Source organism: Xylaria bambusicola (genome assembly GCF_022495145.1).
Source record: "Xylaria bambusicola strain CBS 139988 unplaced genomic scaffold F5B22scaffold_5, whole genome shotgun sequence".
Taxonomy (NCBI): domain Eukaryota; kingdom Fungi; phylum Ascomycota; class Sordariomycetes; order Xylariales; family Xylariaceae; genus Xylaria; species Xylaria bambusicola.
Window position 1 is genome coordinate 657,219 of NW_025953558.1, and position 13,402 is coordinate 670,620.

Below are 13,402 nucleotides of genomic sequence, written 5' to 3' on the forward strand. Positions count from 1 at the left end.
TAATGGATCACCGATATGGAATAAATACCTGCACCCCGTACACTATTTATCGTACTAATTATCTACATGCGGAATGTGGTGTAGTGCAAGTCCATTTTTACTGTAGGTAAAGTACCCATGATTTAGAAAATCCCGGATCTTGCTTGCTTGCAAAAGAAAAACCGGGTAGCCTTTCAGCCGTAACGGCATTGATTGGTTGAAGTTGAATACGAACCTAAGATCTACACGCTAGAGCAGACTTATGGCTCGCTAACTCAACAAGTAGTAGTTGCACAAAGTCTACTTCGTACATAGATGATGTGTGGGGAAACACGGGCTTCTTTTCCATGTAGGTAGGTATTGTTGGTTTTATTTATTTTATTTTATTCGCGGCCCTGTACCTTTGGATTTTACGCCCGGTGAATGCTACATTCACATAGCAGTGGCAGTCCTACCTATTTTACCTATGTGTTGACATCCTTCATTGCGGTGTGTTTGAGCCAAGAAGACGGATGGGTAGGTAGCTAGTTACGCCGCATCCGGGAGCACACGTACCAGACTCGGCCTTTTGTCCACTGACAATAAAAGCAAGAGCCGAGAGTATCAAGCATATGAAATCGACAAAAAAGCCATGGAAAATATATTGCCAGTTACCTGGTAATCAAGAAAACCTGCAACAGGCGGCTTGCGTAATGTGTTGTCATGCGCACCGCATCACATCACATGGAATGATACACACTTACATACTCGCCCAGACAGGCAATATCGTCCAGCTACTGTGGAACAGTTCACACAGAGTGTAGTGTCGTACAACCTAAGTAAACTAGGTACAGCATAGAGACCATACGTATACCAGACCCACTGCGTTCAGGGTTTTTTTTTTTTTTTTTTTACTTAGAATAGCCGTCCAGAAGCCGTCCTTGATGATGAGTGCTGTCATCCGCGCAGGTTCTCTAAGCATCTCGTCAGCGGGCATTCTCTTCTGACCCATTGATGTCAATGAGCCTAGCGAATGATTAATCTATTTGTAGGTATTCCGTCCATCGTGATGAGCCTTGGCCGTAGATCTCGAATCGGTGGGACTTTGTGTCTCCTGTCGATCCTGACGTAGATAGTGTATGTTCCTCGGATTTTTTTTTTGGGGAGTAGACTCCTAAAGTATGTATGTATATGACCTGCCAACTGGACTTTCCATGGTATGGGGAGAACGAAGCGGAGAATAGAAGAAAAAAAATTAAGAATAAAAATAGAATAACAACGTGTTCCGCGTAATACTTAAAGCGTGAGATCGTGGTGGCGGGGCACACATTGTTCGATGCGTCCTCCTTTTGGACTGTAAGTCCGGTCGTATACTTCCCTACTATTGCTTATTGAGGCGCCGTCCTCCAGCATACGGGCACGCCACTGAGCAAGCTTTTCCTAAAACCGCCTGGTGCGGCCGAGCCTCCTGCAATGCTTCGCCGATTTCAGCAGCTTGGCCAGCCTTCCCTGTCCTGAAAGTGACAATGCCAGATCCAGGCAGGGCAAATAGTGCCAGGGCCATCAAGACAAAACAAAGCCGTATGGGCACGCCGAAGCACGAGCAGCAAGTCCTGCCGTAAGCCACAGCCGTCATCCCAAGTCGACGACGTGTTGAAGAGAGATGGCGGCGACGGCGGCGACGGCGGCGCTACTGCAGATTCTCTGGAGTCAGAGACGGAAATGACAGCGGGGACAGATGCTCGGTTCCTGGGACCATACCTAGAGTAAGTACCTCACCTAACCTACAGAGTATGCATATTGATTGAGAAGAATCCTGTTTTGACATGGACGTCCTGTCCTGGCACCTCGAACTCCCTCCCCCTGGCGTCTTAACAGTGCTACTAGTATGTAAACAATACCAGGTAGTGCCTAGAGCCTAGAGCCTCTTAGAAGTGGCCAAGCAGGAGGGCGATGTGGACACCCAACACGTCGCTTGGTACTTACACGTGCTGCAACCTACGCGCTAGATATACTCAAGAACCAAGCGAGTTACATGTATACGTATAATTATACAAATATATGTACCGGTATGCGTATACCTACTCTAGGTATTTACATAGTAACTCCGGTACGTGTACCTACTTGGTGAGTAAGCGCGTGCTAGCATGCTCTCCTTTGATTGATTGATGGATGTGCATGTAGTGTAGACTCACGAAGATAATTTCAACAGCTGCCCGTTTTGTTACCAGTACTGCTGCCCAGGCCTCTTGCCCATTCACTTATTTCTATGTACCGCCTAGTGGTGTATTCCTAATATCGGTACCTGACCTGCTTGGATTCCCCCTGGCAGTACCCCGGGGTAGCAGGCGATACAGATATTGTGCCGTACCTACACTAAGTACTTGTTTTTGTCGAGATTTCCGGGCCACCTGGCTTGGAAGTTGGATTTACCATACCTCGTTCAGACTCGTTCTAAGTAAGTAATACCCGACCACGCGCACCCACGAACCAACCGACTAACGGTACTACTTACTTAGGTACAGATACAGTGGGTAGGTAACACGTTGAGTATGCATGGTGCGTGCTCACTTGGAACGATGAGTGATGCTATGATATCCGGATCCTTACAGTGCTCCGAGCGTTCTGCTACGATTATGCACCACGCCGAGGTTCTACCTAGGTACTGTACGCGTAGGTATATGCACTAGGTACTTTGCTAGCACCACAGCAGGCGTTACAGTGTCCGTGAAGGGGTAACGTCACTGTAATGGCGTGCCCAAACTCCTCACCAACCCTATCCGTAGCGCCCAGCCCACACTGTGCAATATGCCTAAAGCAGCAAGTCTGCGCTGCTGTCCTGCCCGTGGCGGACCCGTAGCGTACCTTGGTAGCGCATGTAGGTACCTCACCTAGCCGCCATTAAGTCATTCGATCGCTTTCTGCTAAGCTACCTCAGGTGCCCAAGGATGTGTACGTACCTACCTAACAACAAGCAAGCCCATTTCCCCCAAAATCTTCCGTCTTCATTCCCAGTCCCAGTCTCCTTGTCTTTTCAGCATCTCGCAACCGCATATCGTGTCCGGTATTGTTGAGCTTGGTGCAAGTGTTCTCGACGACCTGTTGTTGCCCTGCTGCAGACCTACTCTGTCTTTGCTCTCGTTTTACACAATACAGCTTATAATTTCCCCTTCATCTTCATTTTGCATTCTCTGTTTACAACATACTGTAGGCGACGATCCTCCCCCTATTTTGCTTCTTTGCAGCAGAGCCCTTCGCTGGTTGTCTCGCCGACCTTGGTCGAATCCTCGAGCCTGTGGTACCTTATTCAACAACGCTCTTGTTCGATATCCTCATCCTGTTGTCATCGTCCGACCACACCATCATCATACACAAAAAAACACTAGTCAGCTCGTTTCCGTTCGATCAACTGGCCTATTTGCATTTGTCCATCGCATTGCGTACTTGCTTGCCATTAATATTAGGACCATATTCGTCTATACACGTATATACACTGCATCCATTCTCGTTAGTGAACTCCCATCACTCCGTTTCCCGCCATGTAAGTAGGAACCTTTTTGCATGTTGGTCGTGAACTTATTTTCTTCCCACATCCTGTACCCTGGATAACCCCTGGTGTTCTGACTACCGAGCTCAAAATACCAAGTCTGTATTACTCATGGGGCGAGACACTGGCGTAGTTCGTGTTGTATGATCCTTTGTACCACCCTATGTGCTTGGGGATTACGCTCGTCGTTCTCCCTAAGCTTACTCTAGTTCCGCTACGCCCATCTCATGACAGTCTTTCTGGGTGTATATTCCATGCTGGCCTTGAGACCGGTGGGCCTTTACATGAGAGAAAGATAGCTAACCGCTCACCATGCAGTCTTTCACTTAGTGTCACAGTTTCCTGACGCCTGTCTAGACTCCCTAGTTCGGGGTTTATTGGAGGTGTCACAACTGTAGTCTCGTATACTTGCCTACATTTCTCCGACGCTCCGCCCAAACGAGCCTCCGGACGACCATTAGCAGTCTCGACTAGCTCCCGGGATTTATGGGTTCGTGGTAATACTACTACAAATCGAGCTGTTCTATATGCCTAGATTTCCAGTCAACTTTCGGCGGAAATCGACCGCAGCCGATGATCAAAATGGGTCGGTAGCCGAACCGTCGTTCCGAGTGCTGGAACGACCTAGCAGCAGCCATATTAAAACCTTCGACGGTGGCGTGAGGCAGAGTAGGACAGCTGGTGGTGCACCGAAGAACAATATTCACGATTTGACAATGGAAGATAATCTCTTTGCAGGTTTGAACAGTAGTCGGTATGTTTCCCTCTCCTCTTGCCTTGTTTTCTGGGAATGATGCCTGCATATGTTAGACGTCAGTTACTGGTGGATTGTTTGTTCTCAATATTACACCGTTCACCAGTAAATTGGTGGCTACGCGCCTAGGATCCTAGCTTTCTAGGCCTGGTCATGGTACATGACAGAGCGCTCACCTTCATGCCGCCATAGCCTCGTTAATAACAGCCGTGGCTGATTTAGTGCTGAGCGATTTTGCTGATCTTTTCCTAGTGGCAGTGGCAGCTCGAATACTACTAAAACGGGGTCTGACAATTCCTCCCGTCATAGTAATGTATCAATGACTCCCTCCTCTACCGAGTATATTCCTCAGCAAGATGAATGGCGGAATGCCCCTAGCAGAAAACCCTTGCCTTCAAGTGATAATTTCGATGCGATTCCCCCTGCGCCACCTGCACACAAGAGCTCTGGCTTTCTCAAACAAGCAACCAGGACATTTTCGTTTGGGGGTAACAAGAAACATACACTGCCGCCAATACCATCAGAGGAGACCGTTCCTCCTATGCCAGAATACAAGACCCCCCAAACCCCGAACGCCCGCTCTCGGGCTGCGACGGCTTCGACAGTCACCAGTGCGACGCCGCCGAAGCTTGAAGATTCAGATTTCAAACTAGATCTAGGCGGTGAATGGAGCAGCGGTATGCTGACAAAATTCGACAAACGTTCGAGTGTCGCAACCTTGAAAGAACGAGACGCAAACAACAGTAGGCCCAACCAGCCATCGCCTCTCCATCTAGACCACTCTGCCCCCATAGAACCGCCCCCAAAGTCGTGGAATAGCCAACACTCCAACGAGGGACTACTTGGATCTGGTCGTGTGTATTCGTCTCCTGTCCACAAAGACGAAATTACACCACCTCCACCAGTCGCAGACGTCTCGAAACCAATTAATAGATACCCTGAGCGCCGTGCATCGGAGGAGGATACGGAGGACACGACTTTATTGAGCGATTTATCAGCAGCTTCCAAATTTTTGGCAAGTGGTGCAGCTGATCGTCCCTATGCAGGTCGATCAGCTCTTCCCGCTGGTTCAAAAGGATCATACTCCAAAACACGATATGATCCTAACGAGGATGAGGACAATATCTTTGATAAGTCATTTGGCCGGCCGCCGAGGGTTGCAACGCGGGTTGGTAGCAGCTCCAATTCAACGCAAAACAACGGAAATAAGGTTATGACTCCACGGGAATTTGAGAAGTATCGGGATAATAAAGCAAAGGAAGAAAAGCTCGGATTAATAGGCTCTAACGAGTCGGACAAAGAAGATGATGAGATCAACTATGATGATGATGAGGATGATGAGTTGGAGAGGTCCAAACAGATACAAAAGCAACGTCAAAAGCAAGAAGCCCATCTGTCAGTGTACCGGCAACAAATGATGAAGGTTACGGGTGAGAGCGCAAATCCCACACCGCGACCCGCCATGTCCACGTCATTAAGCACACCTAATCTACCGATAAACCATGCTCTGAACACTGGCAACACGCCTACACCACCGTCCGATGGTTCCGAAGAAGATGAGGAAGTGCCACTTGCTATACTTGCGGCACATGGGTTTCCCAACAAGAATCGCCCACCGACTCGCCTCAGTACTATGGGCTCACAACCAAACCTTCGAGCTTCTATGATGCAACAGTCAGCCACTGCCGGTGCAAATTCAGTGGCTGGTGATAGTAATGCGGGAGGCGCGTCTGGTGGTCGTCTTCCACCTTTTGCTCGAAAATTACCACAAGATCCATATCTTGGGGCTGGACTCATTAACCAGGCCCCACGGGAATCCATTGCCTTTGCAGGTGGTGCACCGGCTCCATCAAGATCACTCCCAACCGGCGGTCTAGTAGGAGTTATTGCGAACGAAGAGCGGGCTCGGGCCTTAAGACGAGGTAGTCCCGCCGTTGACAACGCCAAAAACAGTATGACTCAATTGCAAATGAACCCGGGATTCGACCCTATCAATGGCATCCCAGCACAAATGATGTACCCGATGGGCATGCAGCCACCACAACCACCAATGCTTACGGTCGGTGAGCAGGCACAAGTTCAAATGAATCAGCAAATGCATCAGTTCATGCAAATGCAAATGCAATTCATGCAGATGATGGCCACACAGAATTCACAGACTCAGGGACAACCCAGACCCATGGGACATATGCCAACGCAGTCAGTCGGGCAAATGGGTGATATGTCGCGCAATTCAATGATGGGTGGTGATCGGGGTTCATTCATTGGTGCGTCCATGACTGGCGCTCTGGGATCTGGGCTGAGCTTAGATGTGCCTCATCTAGGGCCACAGATGAGAACCATGAGCATGGTTCAGCCAAGCTCAGCATCCTGGATTCAGCAACCTCCACAGCCAAGTTATGTCCCTTCAATCAACATTCAAGCGGGTGGCTACGCTCCGTCAATTGCACCCTCGGAACGAAGTAACATCGGGCTGCCTGGCCGTTATCGACCTGTCTCTAGTATTAATATTGACCAATCTGGTCGAACGTCCACCATGGGGGGTGCTGCCCACCATATCCCATCCAACCTCAAAGCTGAACCCAAGGTGGCTACTGTTGCGAGGGACGATGACGAAGACGATGACGAAGGATGGGCAGCCATGAAGGCCAAGCGAGAGCAAAAGAAGAGCCTGTGGCGGTCCAAAAAAACCTTTGATTCCAGCATCGGGGCTCTTATTAACTGAATGCATTCTGATTTCTGCAGTTCCCTAACATCAACATCATTGTTTGGCTAGAAAAAAGAAGGAGCATCTTGCTACCACCTCATATGAGCATTGCGTCTATATCACCTTGCTGCGGTAGCATGCTTGTTTTTCCACTTTCATTGTATCCGTGGGGGGGCCATGTGTAAGGGAGATTTCGATGGACTATTGTATATGTGTAGGGATCATGTTGGATAGAGATGTGATGGCACTGGTTTCTTTGGCCTGCACGACATGAGCAGAAATTGCCACACTGTTAAAGAAACAGCAGTTGCCGTGAAAGGTCTCTTCTCGCTTGATCATCAGGGATCTCAAGTGGCGACGGGGTTGGATTTATGATAGACTAAGCCTACGTACCACTACATTTAATCTAATATAAATTTGCAAAGATGTTGCAGACGGGCATCTACAACGGAAAAGCGCAAACATTTTCTTTTGACGGCTTGTCATTGTGTAATCCCAACATGGTTGCTTGTCGACTGTGCTTTGAATGTGTAGGGATCGGACACTATTGTATCCAAAGTTACAGTTAATGCAGCATACGGCCCGTCTGTTTGATCTACCTGTCCACATCGAGGTCCCGGTATTCGAGCTTTATTCTTTTATCTTTAACTAGTCGCATAAATAATCGCCAACGGACACGTTCAGTCCAGCTTTCCCTGGGCCCAAGCCGCACGTTTAACGCCCAACTCGACGGCCGCAAGACCCCAGTCCTCACCGTGGTTGTGGCTCCCGCTGAGCAGCCCGGCGCGAGCCTTGGCCTGGTCGTCATTAAGCACGGTGAGGACGCCGAAGATGACGGGGATGCCGAGGTCCAGGCCAACGCGCATGAGGCCCTGGGACACGGCGTCGGCGATGTATTCGAAGTGCATGGTCTCGCCCTTGATCAGCACGCCGATGGCGACGATGGCGTCGAAGGGCCGCGACGAGGTCGCGTCCGGGCCGAGAGAGGTCAGGTCCGTCGTCGAGGAGCCGAGGAGATCGCCGGCCGTGGAGGCGCCGCCCGACGAGGACTGCTGGATCTGCGAGGCCGTGTACATGCTAGAATAGATCGAAGACGGGGGTCAGAGGTTCACAGGAGCGCGTATGTGGATGGATGTAGGACGGAGACTTACCGCTGAACGGCAATGGGGAGCTCCCAGGAGCCAGGGACAGACTGCACGACGATGTTGGAGTCCTTGACGCCGCACTTGGCGAGCTGGGCCTTGGTGCCCTCGAGCAGAGGCGCGATGATGGTCTCGTTCCAGCGCGCGTGCACGATGCCGATGCGCAGGGCGCTGCCGTCGTGCTCCTCTGGCTTGGGACCTTTGAGGGAATGGGAAGCCATCTTGGTGTTCTTATTTTCGTTAAATTGTATTGTACGGAGAGTGAAGGTTCGCTTGTTAGGTCCTCGAATGAATGTGATGAAGGCTGCGCGAGCGTTTCAGTCGAGGTGGGGTGATGGCGGGGTGACGATATCAAGGAGAGGCTTGTGAACTAAGAATTGGTCAGCCATTGATTGATTGCTAAGGGTTAGGGAGAAGGAAGTAAATGAGATTGCTTCGCTCACAGATGATTTGTGATGGTAATCGGGAATAATTGAAGCAAAAGTGAGATGAGATTCCAATGCTGGTTTGAAGCGAACCGGCTGAGCTGAGGTGAGTGTGTGCAACAGTCAAACGACGAGCATAGCAGTGACACAAATGCGGGGCATGACGCAGTGGAGACAGGGGTCTAGATCCCAAAGGTTACTTCGTAGGAGCTGTCGAAGCTGTCGGATTGATTGGTATAGGTAGCTTCAGCGTCGTGAAGCACAAATGTGACACGGACACAAGCACGAGATCATAGTCGCATAGCCACAAGTGCGAGGTGCTACTCGTCTATCTGCAAATCTCCCCGTACACCAGATCGACGCGATTCACAATCGGGTTGAGCAAGTGCGATGGAGAGCTAACTGGATCGGCAATTGGGTGTGAGAGGAAGCTGCCTCGGGGGCCGCACCTGTTCTGTTACACCAGGACTCGACACGGAGAAGGAGCTGTGGTTGCTCTCCGAGTCACTTCCATTCATGATGTTGGGTTGTTAAAGTTCTTGTGAAAAGCACCCTGTTCATTTGTGTGGTAGGATACATGTATATCCCACCAAATCACAGTTCATACATATATCCATCCTAAATTTGAAAGGGGACTGACTATAAGTGAATATTCCTTTTAATACACTTTTTTCCCCTACTTTATATTCTATTCCCTAAGAAAAGCTGTATTTGTTGTATCATTCAATCCAACCAAATCTGTCTGATATCTGAAATCATAATTGGCCATGTCTTCGTCCATATCTCCTCTAGCCGACTCTACAGCTCAACTTATAGGCGCTCATGCGGTAGTTGTTTCACCTACTACAGTTGTGAAGGAGTTATTAGACAATGCAATCGATGCTAAAGCCACTTCAATCGAAATACTTATCTCTCCTGACACCACCTCCAGGATCGAGGTCCGAGATAATGGCCTCGGTATTCATCCCGATGACTTCGATTCGCTAGGCAGACATGGTCACACAAGTAAACTCAGGAAGATCGAGGAGCTTGCAACCCTCGCTGGGAAGAGCCTCGGTTTCCGTGGCGAAGCTCTTGCGAGCATAAACTCTGTGGCTACTGTTACCATAACCACCAAAGCCTCTTCCGAGCCTATCGCCGCCACTTTTCAATTAACACCTAACGAAGGCGGTGCCCTAGCTCAAAAGCCATCTTCTGCCCCTGTAGGGACAACAGTGAATGTCATCAACTTGTTCAGTCGCCAGCCCGTACGTCAGCGAGTAGCTGTCAGAGAGGCGAAGAAAAGCCTCGACCAAATCCAGGAACTCCTACGATCCTATATAATGGCTCGGCCGCAGCTTAGAATCATATTCAAGATCCTGCACACACCAGCAAAAGTATGGTCTTATTCTTCCAATTGTAATGTGACTGTGATTGAGGCAGCATTGCAGTTATTTGGGGTTGAGGTGGCATCAAATTGCCTCTTGAAAACATTTCAATCGAGCCACGAAAAAAACGGCGAATCTTCGTGTCAAAATCTGTCAGAATCAACGACTAATGGCTTTCTACTTGAAGTGCTTCTTGCCAATCCGGAAGCAAACCTTCAGAACGTGCCCAAACGCCACTATTGCTCCATTGATGGCCGCCCTTTGAACGTTAGTCGCGGCGTAGCCAAGCGATTATTAAGGATCTACCTAGAACATCTGAAACGATCAACATTGGTGAAAGATATTAGTGATTGCTTCATTCGCCTTGATCTACGCTTCCTATCCGGTAGCTATGACGCTAATGTAGAGCCGTCCAAAGATGATGTCTTGATCTCGAACGAACAAGCCGTCGCAGACGCATTTAGACATCTATGTAGTGAGGTATATAAGCCAACTGCAACTGATAAACAAGGTTCGCTGAACACCAAGATCTGTCGAAAGACTAATATGCCGATTAGAGGGATATTAGACCATAGCCAACCTAGTTCAGCTCAAAGTTCGCAAACTCGACCCAATCTTTCCGACCCTGCTACTCAGGAAGCTTGGAAATCTTCCCAAAGATCCTCCGAGTACGCCGCTGATCAAGATACAGCCACTGAGAAATCAATAGCCGGTGGAAACCCCCAAAAGGCCCAGATGCCAACCTCGATGTCATTTACACCAATAAATGCGGCACATTGTGCTACCTCTTCGCAACCAAGACGTTCCAGCAATGAACAGAGGAAACCTCCTGCGACAACGCACCAGTGGAATGTCGATACGTCAGTTGATCTCAACGAGCGCCCCGAACGAAGACAGCAGCATCGACCTCAAGCGATGCAGAAATCTCTGGACTCCCAAGATGTAGAAATAGAGAGGAACCCTAGAGTAGGGGATCATCTTAACCCTTGGGTAATTGCAAAGAGAAATAATTTGAGTGAAGCACCATTAGGCTCAATTCTGGATTGTTCCTCGGGACGTTCGTTAACACCAGAACCTCCGGTTCTCCGTCACATAATGGCACCACCAGGCGATCTTGACGTTCCTAGAAGCCACCAAGACACGGAGCGCCGAAAACTTCCTTGCCTTGAACGAGCTACTGTTCCCGGTGGCCCTTATCGCAGTCCAATGGCAAGTCCTTTACAGGGCAAACCAAAAGGCATATCCGTAGTATCCCCCAACTCACATACATCTCGTCGTCGTCGAGAACAAATACCATGGACCCCGCCATCTTCGATTGAAAAGCATCGTTATCTAGACGTATCACAAATCGATGTGACGAAATCATCACGTGCAGACGGTTTCAAGCAAACTCAAATATCTTTCGGTGGTACTCGGCCAAATCGCCGTCAAGATGGAACGCAAATTGAGGCGATGTCGGACAAAGGTGAAGCTGACAAGAATGCTCAATCGCAGGACTTCTTTTCGGCAGCTAAAAGAAATTTGAACTACCAGTTATCCCGGATGGATAAAGAGCATGAAGATCTAGTGACACAGGCAACCCCCAGTAATAGATCTCAACGGCATCATTATCAGCAGCCATCACGTCAAAGACAACCCTTCAAAGTACTCCAGAATAATACATTCGAGAACAACAATAATCCACAAGAAGACCGGCAACCAATTCCCACGACTCTGCCCATAGGTGATCCCAGGGCCTATCTCCTACGTAGGCAGAAGTCCATAACTGCAGCGGGGGGTGATGCGAAGCTAAAAAAGATGAGCCGGGTGAAGAGCTCTCTTATGCCATTACAGCATACCCCTCCGGAATATCAGACTTATGTTCTCTCCTCGACTATTAGTATCAGCGGCGACGATTTAAACAAGCTGGTACGACGGATTAGTGAGTATGATGACTACGTAGTTTGTGGCGCTAATCTTGAGGGGCTTGATATGAGTCTGTCTGAGGGACAAGCTGTAGAATCACAGTTGCAGAAGCTTCTCGTCGCACAGAAGGAGAACATTGATACGCCTACTCATGAGAATGATCCTTTAGCTATTGGTCTACAGACCATGTTGAAGGGCAAGGGCGTTTTGAATGAGTGATGACTCTGTATCGCTTATCATGTCTACTCGCTTAAATAGTCCTAGAAGCGAAAACTGTTGTTTGCTGCGCTACTTGCTCTTAGGAAAATAGGGGCAAAAGATTATTGGGGATGTCATACATGGGTGCGCATCGGCATCGAAAAAAAGAAAATAGTTGCAGGTCACTGTCGCATAAACTAGCTATTTTACCTGCTGAGTCAGTCTTCAGTACATCTAGCTGGTGAAGAAACAACCAAATTCATTATATTTCTCCATTCAGCTACCTAGGAATGATACTCATCGCAGGATGAAGACGATGTAATCGCAAGCAAGATATTAGTAATATATAATGAATATTTGCTAGTGATTTCTTGATTCTACTTATACTCTCTTTTAATAAGATAGAATGCTGAAGTATACCCATCTAGACACCAATCCCCTTGTCAAGGTCTTGTCGCGGCCGCATTGAAATGGCATTGCATTTGCACTGCTTTTTTAACCCCCTCAAAGGGAGCTGCGTTAGGCTCATCAATTGTCTACTTGATGCTCACCCCGGCGGAGGCTAAAAAAGCAGTGAAGAGCGGCGCAGGAGCGGCGCAGCTTACCTCGATTCGCTGATTGGTGACCCGAAATTCTGGTAATGTGCACTGCTTTTTTAACACCCGCGGAGGGAGCTGTGTCAAGACGAGTCGAGTCCATCGCTCACACATTATCTAGGTACCTACTCGATGCCGCCCTGGCGGAGGCTAAGAAAGCAGTGAAGGAGGCAAATCAATGCAAATGATATGCCTTACCATCTGTTTAGTGGAAGCCATGTCACATTATGGCAAATTCTACTCTTAGGCATCTTAAGTGTTATGAATGAATCGATGGTCATGCAATCACTACGCGAGGTCAACACAATGGATACTTAGATTAAGTCCTTCTTAAACAAAAAAAAAAAAAAAAAAAAAAAAGAGAGTCATTTGCAATGTTAGGCTAGCTTCCGCTCTGTAGAGGACAACTATCGACCGCTGACTCTCTGATACACCCTGTATTTATATCCCCGACCAAGCTTTAACCAGGTATTTTAGAAAGAAAAACCAAAAATCCGGCACGCATATTCTTTTCTCCTGCTCAAACACTGCGTCCTAGAGAGCATTTGCTAGCATATTCGTAATAGACGCCTAGTAGATAGTTTACATCGATTCACTTTACCCCCTTAGACCTTGGCAAATGATAGCTACATGCTACATGGGGAGTGTAGTAGCAGTCACATATGAGCGCAAGACTACAAGTGTGTTATTTATTAGCATTAAGAATTGAGAACCGCTGCCTACTTTTTACCGTAGCATTTGCAAGCAGAAGATAAGTCAGGTACCGCTAAATCCAAGTTGAACGCCCGCTTGCTTCGTAGATA

General features: G+C 48.4%; 3 protein-coding genes across 3 annotated transcripts; 2 read left to right on the forward strand and 1 right to left on the reverse strand.

The window, feature by feature from the left end:
* The first annotated feature begins 3,934 nt into the window (after positions 1-3,934).
* F5B22DRAFT_418113 (uncharacterized protein) lies at positions 3,935-7,315 on the forward strand. Its single transcript, XM_047971610.1, has 2 exons — positions 3,935-4,259; positions 4,512-7,315. The coding sequence occupies exons 1-2, from the start codon at positions 4,033-4,035 to the stop codon at positions 6,982-6,984; spliced, it is 2,700 nt and encodes an 899-aa protein (XP_047834516.1). The 5' UTR covers positions 3,935-4,032; the 3' UTR covers positions 6,985-7,315.
* A 180-nt stretch (positions 7,316-7,495) lies between these two features.
* Positions 7,496-8,851, reverse strand: F5B22DRAFT_418143 (6,7-dimethyl-8-ribityllumazine synthase). The gene is made up of 3 exons (XM_047971611.1): positions 8,552-8,851; positions 8,118-8,478; positions 7,496-8,043 (listed from the first exon to the last, which is right to left on the reverse strand). The coding sequence occupies exons 2-3, from the start codon at positions 8,327-8,329 to the stop codon at positions 7,647-7,649; spliced, it is 609 nt and encodes a 202-aa protein (XP_047834517.1). The 5' UTR covers positions 8,330-8,478; positions 8,552-8,851; the 3' UTR covers positions 7,496-7,646.
* On the forward strand, positions 8,688-12,274 carry F5B22DRAFT_592123 (uncharacterized protein). Its single transcript, XM_047973891.1, has one exon. The coding sequence runs from the start codon at positions 9,301-9,303 to the stop codon at positions 12,022-12,024; it is 2,724 nt and encodes a 907-aa protein (XP_047834518.1). The 5' UTR covers positions 8,688-9,300; the 3' UTR covers positions 12,025-12,274.
* The last annotated feature ends 1,128 nt before the right edge of the window (positions 12,275-13,402 follow it).